The sequence below is a fragment of the Branchiostoma belcheri genome, unplaced genomic scaffold (assembly GCF_001625305.1).
Source record: "Branchiostoma belcheri isolate BF01 breed outbred unplaced genomic scaffold, Haploidv18h27 scaffold4, whole genome shotgun sequence".
Classification (NCBI taxonomy): domain Eukaryota; kingdom Metazoa; phylum Chordata; class Leptocardii; order Amphioxiformes; family Branchiostomatidae; genus Branchiostoma; species Branchiostoma belcheri.
In genome coordinates this window covers 6,028,073-6,037,063 of record NW_017804020.1, presented here as the reverse complement: position 1 = coordinate 6,037,063, position 8,991 = coordinate 6,028,073, and the positions used below count along the sequence as shown (strand labels likewise).

At 43.1% G+C, this 8,991-nt stretch overlaps 2 protein-coding genes across 2 annotated transcripts in view; one reads left to right on the top strand and one right to left on the bottom strand.

Annotated features, from left to right (window-relative positions):
- The window catches only part of LOC109476964, a 10,474-nt gene extending 9,908 nt beyond the window's left edge, over nt 1–566 (top strand). The window contains exon 15 of the mRNA XM_019777982.1: nt 165–566. Coding sequence (XP_019633541.1) covers nt 165–240 — 76 coding nt within the window. The 3' untranslated portion in view covers nt 241–566. The remainder of the gene's footprint in view (nt 1–164) is intronic.
- The window catches only part of LOC109476963, a 9,755-nt gene continuing 1,112 nt past the window's right edge, over nt 349–8,991 (bottom strand). Inside the window, exons 2-4 of the mRNA XM_019777981.1 lie at nt 4,356–7,702; nt 2,780–3,883; nt 349–2,416 (exon numbers count right to left, since the gene is read on the bottom strand). Of these exons, the coding sequence (XP_019633540.1) occupies nt 2,786–3,883; nt 4,356–7,702 (4,445 nt within the window). The 3' untranslated portion in view covers nt 349–2,416; nt 2,780–2,785. The remainder of the gene's footprint in view (nt 2,417–2,779; nt 3,884–4,355; nt 7,703–8,991) is intronic.

Here is an 8,991-nt window from a genome sequence, read left to right as displayed (position 1 = left end):
CCGCTCCAACAAGCGCGGAAACCTTCTCTCCGTGGCAAAAGTCCCTCGGCAGCAAATCGTCCCTCGCGGCGGCATATTACTCGCGTCGCTCACAGAAAAAATTACGCCCACGCCCAACAAGACTGCGAAGGAGGCTACATGTGTATTGTGTTGGTGTCTACTAGATGCACCAACAGTGACATCGCCGAAGAACCCTTGCAGACAGAAGAGCCAGTCTTCCAAGAGAGTAATGGACCTTAAAAATTCTCTAGGATTCTAGGATTGCTAGGCTTTACAGTTTGGTAGCTCCTAGTATAGGAAGAACGCAAGCATCATTACAAAGATGACAACTGTACAATGAATGTCTGCAATGTTTATATCTATTATTTTCTGTACTTACCTATAATGAGATTACTACAACTTGTGACAGGTGCATACTGCACAGCAACAGTGAAGTAGAAATATTTTTTGGTCTTCATCACCGATTTTACAACAAACTAATCTAATAACTAATAACCTAATAGATGAATGTCTACATGTACATTTATGAGAAGCGAACTTTGGGTGGCATGTGACATACACAAGGGGAAATGTGACACTCTACCTACTAGAAAGAAGCAAAAAGTCACAAAATCAAATGTGATTAACATAAACTTAACATAATATTCATAAACAAACAAAAGCATATGTTGTATAACAACTTTGCTAACAATAACTGACTATACTGGCAGCTGTTTCTGATAAGATATTACTATAGGATATACAGTTTAGAACTGGATTTCAATAACATCACTATGTATACAGTACACATACTGACCACTGTATTTAATTTGAAGTTACTGTAGTAAACTTTCAACATTTTGATTTTAAAAAAGCTTGAGTATTTTTCTCCAGATTTACATGTTGTACATTCAGAACTACAAAGCAAATGTAATATCAATTATGTCGTCATACAGAAACTAGCAATGAATTCCCTGTAACACATGACTCATGAGAATATTATTCCATTTTATGTAACAGCTGTATCTGGAATTGAGCAACAATGGAGCAGCATACTTTGTTTAGTTATGATTTTGTTAAGATATTTTGTTACAATTGCAAAATTATTGTACAAACATATATGGATTGAATATACATGTATATCAGTATATACTCACTGTGAAATTATCTCATTGCCTTCAGAAGCTTGGATTATTTACAAGCACTTTTAGGTCTCTGCCTAATATACATCATAAGCCCAGTATTGTAACATGTCTTGATGAAGACTCTTCATAGAGAAAAAAAACTTTTGGGCCATTCAAGTACATTGCATTGTAGTATCTGCATTCTAAACATCAAGTTCTTCTTACACAAAGGGCACTGGGCATTTTGTTGTATCTATGTTTCCACATGATTATGAGGCAACTCGTAATTTCCAAAACAAGAAATTGGACTTAGGCAAATTTTCCACTGTACCACTCCCGTCTTTGTCAAGCACTGCACAAAATCCATTCTTTATGCCGACCTGAAATCATGTGTAAAGGTTACGATTCTGCCGTTGCACATACCTTTACATATGTTTTAAGGTGTGCTTAAAGGTAGGATTTTGTGCAGGGAAGGACTAAGCAGAAGTGACTCTGTGAGAAGTGGATTGTAAATTGCAGAAAGTCTGTGGCACCCCGGAAGCGGTGGATTGCTAATTGACCTTGACAAAAACTGGAGTTGTACAGTCCAATTTCTTGTGTAGGGAATTACATTTTAAACTTACTACATAATGACTTCTACCAACACAGATGTACCTTGTGTGATGTGTCCATATGATCAAGTTATATATCACAGTAATAGTAATACCACACCTCAATAAATGGTTTCTCAAGGCAATATCTTAACTACAACACCCATTTGGTTCTGCAATTTCACAGAAGAATAATGGAGTGGGCAGTCAAAGTAGACGTGAAAATAGACAACATTATTCTGTGAAAATCCCTATGCTTCCACTTCAGGAGTAAATCCACGGAACAAAATCTTAACATTTACAGCTTAGATTATTTTTAAAGACATTTCATCAAGAATTAGAACAACTGAAACTGTTGGCACCAAAACATGAACATTTGAGGTTGTTACATGATCAGCATGTTGGCAGAACATACTACGCTGTTTTTGTTGGATGTTTGGTCATAGCATCAGAATTTTGCTTGCTATGGACAATATCTTATTGGACACAAAATTTGAAAACTATAGATAGGGGATGTGATCCTTGAATACACGAATACAACCTTAAACAAGACGTTCTGCCAAAGTGCTATGTACAACACTCTATGAGTTTCACACAGGTGTAGTACTATATCTGGCTGGAATAATTGACTTGTGCTGAATCTTCACTGATGCATTTCACCATCAATCTTTTCTCCCTGGTGTCCACTGATGGCATATGTTGGATTCTCTTGATCGAGTTCAGCTGTTGAAACAAAACAAAACAAAACATTTCAAAAACTAATGTTACAAGTGCAACTTCTGGTCAGGTAACATGATGTCAGAGCACTACACAAATGTAGTAAACTATCATTTCTTTGTAACAGCGTTAACATTTACAGCTTTTCTAAAATTACTTTGCAATCCAGCCTCTACTAGAAGTATCTTGTGAGCAAAATTTTATCTTCATAAAATACCATAAAGTACCTTTCCCAGGTACATAACATCTAGTTAGGAATGGCAAGGATTAAATCCTTGACCACTCAAACTTGTGTGCACTAGCCTAGCTACTTGGCCACAATATAACTTATGATCATGACATGAAGAAACATAAAGAACATCTCCCCACCTGAAGTTATCTCTCCTGCTTGATGCCAGACAGATGCTCAGGAGTCAGGGTGGTGGGTTTGGGTGAGGGCACCTCTACAGAGACACCTGTCTGTGGTGTCAACGGAGGGCTAGATGTCATCTGACCATCTGAAGTGGACTTGATATCATCAGTGGCGTCTGCACTTGACTGGGGGACATTTTTGCTGTCCTCCTTTTTAGACAGAGGGCCTTCACTGGTCCCACTGCCAGTGTGCAGACTTGTCTTGCTATGCCACAGGTGGTCTATCATTTTGTTGATACTTCTCTGGGGGCCAGTTGGATTTCTAGTCAACTGGGCGTCATCTTTTTGCCCTGTACTTGGCAGGCTGGTATCTGTGCTGTCTGTGCACGGATGCAGGTCAGGTTTGATGTCAAGTCCATTGTCTGTGCTGAACTGAAGATCATCTGTGGAAACTTGTTGTTCATGGTTTTCTGTGTTACCATCACTGTCTTTACTTGGCACATTATTAACTGTGTTGTCTATGTCTGCAACTAGTTTATCACCATCTTTGTTGCTAGACCCTAAACTTTCTGTACTGTTTGCGGTTACTTGGGGTTCATGAGTACTGTTCTTGTTAGCCTGAGGGACGTCAGTACTTGTTACTGTGTTGCTTGCCACATGAGGCTGTGGACTGGCTGCCTGTGGCTGGTTGTCACCTGAACTACTGGCCTCAGACGTTACTGTGTTTTCGGTAAGGTTCGGTGTAACGTCGTCTGTGAGATCTATGACAGGCGAGGTGTCGTCTGTAATATCTATGATGGCTGAGACCTGAACATTGCTTGGTTTGACTTCACTCATCTTGTTTACCTGAACATTTTCTGTGTTGCCTGTACTACACAGGTTATCACTAAGTCTTGTAGCTAAGTTTGCCATGATCCTTTCTGTGGTGGTTGCACTTGGCTCGAGGTTGTCTGTTCTACCCATATCAGCCTGGTGCACATCTGTGGGGACGTCTGGGACAGTTGACAGCTGAGGGTCATCTCTACTGTCCAGAGTGGCCAGAGCATCATCTGTGCTGCTTGTATCTTGCTGGAGACTCTGGTGACAAACCAGCATAACTGGATAGGGCTCTGTTGCTTTGGGCTGAAACATAACCACATCAATATGAATTTGCAGCAAGAATTGAAATATTCTAATGGAAAAAAATATTCAAGTGATTATTATTTACTACCACTTTTCAACATATTTGTACTATTAATTTAATCTCTAAGCAGATCTTTCGATGGGGGAAGACAGTATCCAATTGGCCAGTCTGTAACATTTTCCCACCGGAGACTACTATTAATTCACATTTGTGACATTTATTGTTGTTAATAAAACAGCTCACACATGGCACCCTCATTTCTACAACCCCCAAAACATACAAGAATGTACAGAAACATGACTGACAGCTGTGTTTTCAGCTTTTAAACACACTTAAATGGTGTAATATTTTGGCATCTACACTTCCTGACTCCCGGCACTTATTTGCCTTAGGAGAGCTGGGTTTGCCAACTAACTAGAAGTTGCAAGGTCTTTTTTAAGTTTAGAGGGAAGCAAAATACATGTATCTTACATCCACATAAGTTGCTTGACTTGGAGAATCCACATCCATATCGCCCTGTACAGTTGAACTGTTTAACGCCGTTGCAGGTAGAGTACCCTCTCTGTAGCACTGTGTGTAGGCCTCCTGTATCTTGGCCCTGAGGTCCACCCCTGCTGCCACGTCCATGCTGAAGTTCTCCCCAATCCACCTCTCCACGTCCCTGACCGTGAAGTGTCTGTCGTGCATCTGCTGTGCCGCGTGCACCACCAGCTCGCTAAGGCCGGAGTCGGGGTCCACGTGGACGATCGGTCGCGGGGGTTCCTCGTACGCCTCTTCCTCCATCTCTGCGATGCTGCCCTCCTTGATGCACAGCTGCAGTTCCATCTCAATCTCGTCCACGTCTTTACCCAGGAGCTGTGCTACCTCCTCGCAGATGTCCTCTGTGTACGGCCGATTACGTGGGTCCTGCGACCGGATCACGTCCAGGATGGTAGCCTTGACCAGCGGGTCCGGATTGCTCTGCTCACACTCTGCGATGCTCCCCTCCTTCATACACAGCCGTAACTGCTCGTAGACATGCTGTTCCCTCTGACCCAGCATGTTGGCCACCTTCTTGCAGATTTCGTCAGTGTAGGGAGTGGCTGCCGTGTTTTCGTTGGTCTGGATGGCCTCCAGTAAGGCCGCCTTCACGAGCGGGTCTGGTGAAGGGCCTGTGGACGTCATCGTGTTTCTCAGATCCTTGTTCAGCCGGTACGACTCTCTCCCATCCTGAAGGAACTTCTTGATGACAGAACCTTCCCGCAAACATCTGGTGAGATTGTGAGTTATCATAGCAGTGTCAACACTCCCATGCAGCTGCTGCACACGTTTGATGATTTGAGCCTCGGACGTCCAGACTCTCAGTTCTCTACATTTTTGTACTGCCTCCACTATCCACTTCTTGACTAAAGCATCAGGTTTTCCTGTTCCCTCTAAAGTCAGGACAGGCTTCCGTCCTCCTTTCTGTTTCAAAGGCTTTGAGACTGAGGACAGTTTGCTTACTTTCCCCTTGGGATGTGTTGAAGGAAGTTGTGAAGATGCTACACTTTTCAGAGCCAATGCCTTTTTAGAGGTGGAACTACACTCATAATGAGATCCCCCATCTTCACCTACTGTGTGTATAACTTTGCCTTCTTTTACACAAAACTGAAGCTGTCCAGGGATGACTATAGCGTTTACATCATGGGACAGGTAGACTTGTCTACAGATGTTCTCTGCCGTTGGTGCAATATTGAGTCGCTGGAGGGTAAGAATGGTTTGAAGGATGTAGTTTGCGATGATGGGGTCAGCTTTGTGACTTGACTCCAGACAGCTTGGACTACCTTTCTGCTTCACATGCTTCTTTGCTGTCTGCTCCTTAGTTGATGTAGTAACTTTACCTACTTTGTATATTGCAACACCATCTGGCTGGATTACTCTGTTAATTGTTGATCTGCTGTTCTTTATCCACATTGCTAACTGATGTTGTACTACAGTGGGCTCAACGTTGTGCTTGCGAGCAACTCTTTTGCAGAGCCGCTCGGCAGTAACTCTTTGTCTCATGCCCTTCACGTCGTGTATGGCACGGATCAGCCATTTCCTGTACTTTTTACTCCCCTGGGGCACTGCTTCATCTCTAGCAGACGGGTTTGGAACTGTGGCAAATGAAGCCCCATCATGTCGCAGTGTGTTGACATTCACTGAAACATCAGTTGATGTGTTTTCTGCGCTACTTTGCTGCCGCACTGCAGTAGGTTTGCCAGTCACAGAGTAATACAAAGTCTTGCCACCATGCCCCATTTTGGTCATACTCCCTTCCTCCACGCATAGGGCCAGTTGACTTCTAACCTGTCCCAGTGTGAAGACCTTCTTTGTCATCCGGATCAAAGTGCTGAAGATCCCAACAGCGGTGGTCTGTTGCTTTAAAGTGTGCTTCTTCTTGATCGCCTTGTGTAACATTTGCTCCAGAGATGGGCTGTTGGAATCTGATGTAGGCGTCTTGTCTGTCCTGGACACACAGGGTTCTGTCTTCTCCCCACCAGGAATGCTTTTTCTCTTGACTGGTTTGATGAGATCAGTCTCTGGTAACTTGTACACCACAGTTCCGTCTGTTTTGTAGATCTGCAGAATGCTGCCCTCGCCAACACACTGATCCAAGCACTCCAACAGGTCTTTCTCGGCAATGCTACAGTCGCGTGATATGGGTCTACAAATTCCCTCCTCGGACGGTTTTTGCTTGTTTGCCTTCATCTTTCTCAGCATGTCTCTGATTAACTGTTTGATGGTCATGTCAGGCTTGCCCAACGTGCTACCGACAAGCTGGCACATACTGATGTTGCTCTTCTCAACGGCGCCGAGCTTGTACAAAATGCCATCCTTCTGGAGTTTTGCTTGGGCCATGCCACGTTTTGCTGCCTGCTGTAGCCTAGCCTTCAAGCTGAAGTCATTCTGTACCTGCAGGTCATGTACCAGATATCTACTTATGGCAAGTAGGGAAGACCCACCCTCCTCATCCAAGTCTACGATAGCCTTACAGATGAGATGAAAATAATCTGAATGTGTTTGTGGTGTGGTTGTGAGGAGAGGATTTGTCTGCAGGCTTGTCTGATCATTTGTCTGACACTTTGCAGGGTTACAACAGTAAGTCACTCCAGAGTCTTTGGAACATAGAACTCCACTTGACAATGCAGCTTCAAACCCCTTCTCAATAGCTTCTGTCTGTACACCAGATATCTTAGCAGCAGTACTAACTATGGCTTCATGACTCGCTTTCTTTCTTTCATTCTTGAGTTTGTCCACAGCATCCAGAAGTAAACAGGTGATGAAGTCTTTGCTAGGATTACTTCTGACTTCCTGGCTGACCCCAGGAGTCATTGTTTCTGTTGTATTGCCTGGTGACTCAGTGACAGTTGAAGTTGGTGCTTCAGGACTGTTGGAGGAAACTGTTAGGTGGCAGTTGTCTACTTCAGTTTCAGAATCCCAAACCTCCATGTTCAGAGAAATGGCAGCAGCTCTCGGTCTAAGAGACATACTAGAAAGGTCCTTGGATTTCAGACGTTTCAGCTGGACTTTAGCTCGGGACCATGTGGCGTCGGTGGGGTTGATGTAGACGCAGGCCCCCCTGGCCTGACGGACCCTGAGGATCTGCCCCTGGTTGGTGGCAGACTCCACCTGTTGCTGCACAGTGTCCCGCGGGACGCCATGATTCCTACACACATGACTAATGATCCTGTCTTTAGTTGCCAACCCCTTCCTCTGCACCGCCTTGATGGCCTGAAGCAGCCAAGTCGGTGGCCTGGATGCTGGAGAATCCATGGTGGAAGTTCTGGAACACTTTTTTCCCAGGCTTGTGTCTGGAACTGAAAATGATCAAGGACATGACTCAAATATTCATTCAAACTTCAACATAACAACATACATGTACATATGTCAAATGTAATAACATGCGTAAGTGACTTGACTTACTTTTTACATTCTTATGGACTGTGTACAAAAAACTGGACTCTATGCCTGATGCAGCTGAGAAATCAACTGTATACTAGCGCATAGTAATCACATAGCAACCTAACGGTACTGTTTAGTGGTGCAAAGGAACCTGGTTTATGTCATCCCCATACATCTTCTGGCTCAGCAGTTTTTTTTAATTCTACCACTTTTAATTCTATGGCATAATCTTACTTGGCTAGTTGGATTCAAGGCGGGCTATATTGTTCCTAGCGTGCCAAAGTAGCAGTAACTCTGGCTCCAGGGTAAAATTTCTTCCACTTTTTCTCTTATTATATGATGTCCTTGCTACTGTCATTCACTTTGTCTTCACAGTAGCAAAACTTCATGGTCTGAGAAAAATTTACACGATTATGAAACTTAATCGTCATAGTGGTGGCAAGTGCATGGAGGTAATCTCCAAGCAGATCCCTCTCGGTGGCAAAAAGACAGTATCAAATTGGCCAGGCAGTATCCATTAGCCAGAGAAGGTCCGCAGCCACCATTGGTGGGGGTAGCGACAAAAAAAAAACGGCCATGTATAAAAAGCTAACGATCATTCCCCCACAACCTCTGCTTGGAGAGTACATGGAGGGAGAAAGACATATGATAATTTATCAAATGAGAAGGATAACACACAGTTACAAACCGACTAAATTATTTTGCACAAAGCTTTTTTCAAATTGCACCTAAAATTTTTCCAACATGCAATTTTGCACGTAACGTTACCTAAAAAAAAGTAGTTTGAGCCCTGTGAAGTGACCGTGAAAAAGGTGAACATAAAAGTACAGTGTAAAAATTTGAAATTACAGTACGTAAATTTAATTATAGTAATTCATATACATTGACATGTTGTCTTAATTATGTAACATATTACACCATAATTACACTAATAACTTGTAACTATTATCCAATCCTACAACTGCACCAAAATGGATAACACATTGTGTGTACGTGTGTGTGTGGGGGGGGACTACCTACTGATGTTACACACATGATAAGTGAGTAAACAAAACTTTTTCAGGCGCTGTAAATTTTTCTATCCGATGTTTCAAACTGTGTGGCATACTTCTTGTCTCGATTCCAATTCCAGGAACCAACACCTTTTTCTTGACCCTGACGACCTTTCTAAGACGTCACATGTGCTACCCAAGGCCGTTTCCTT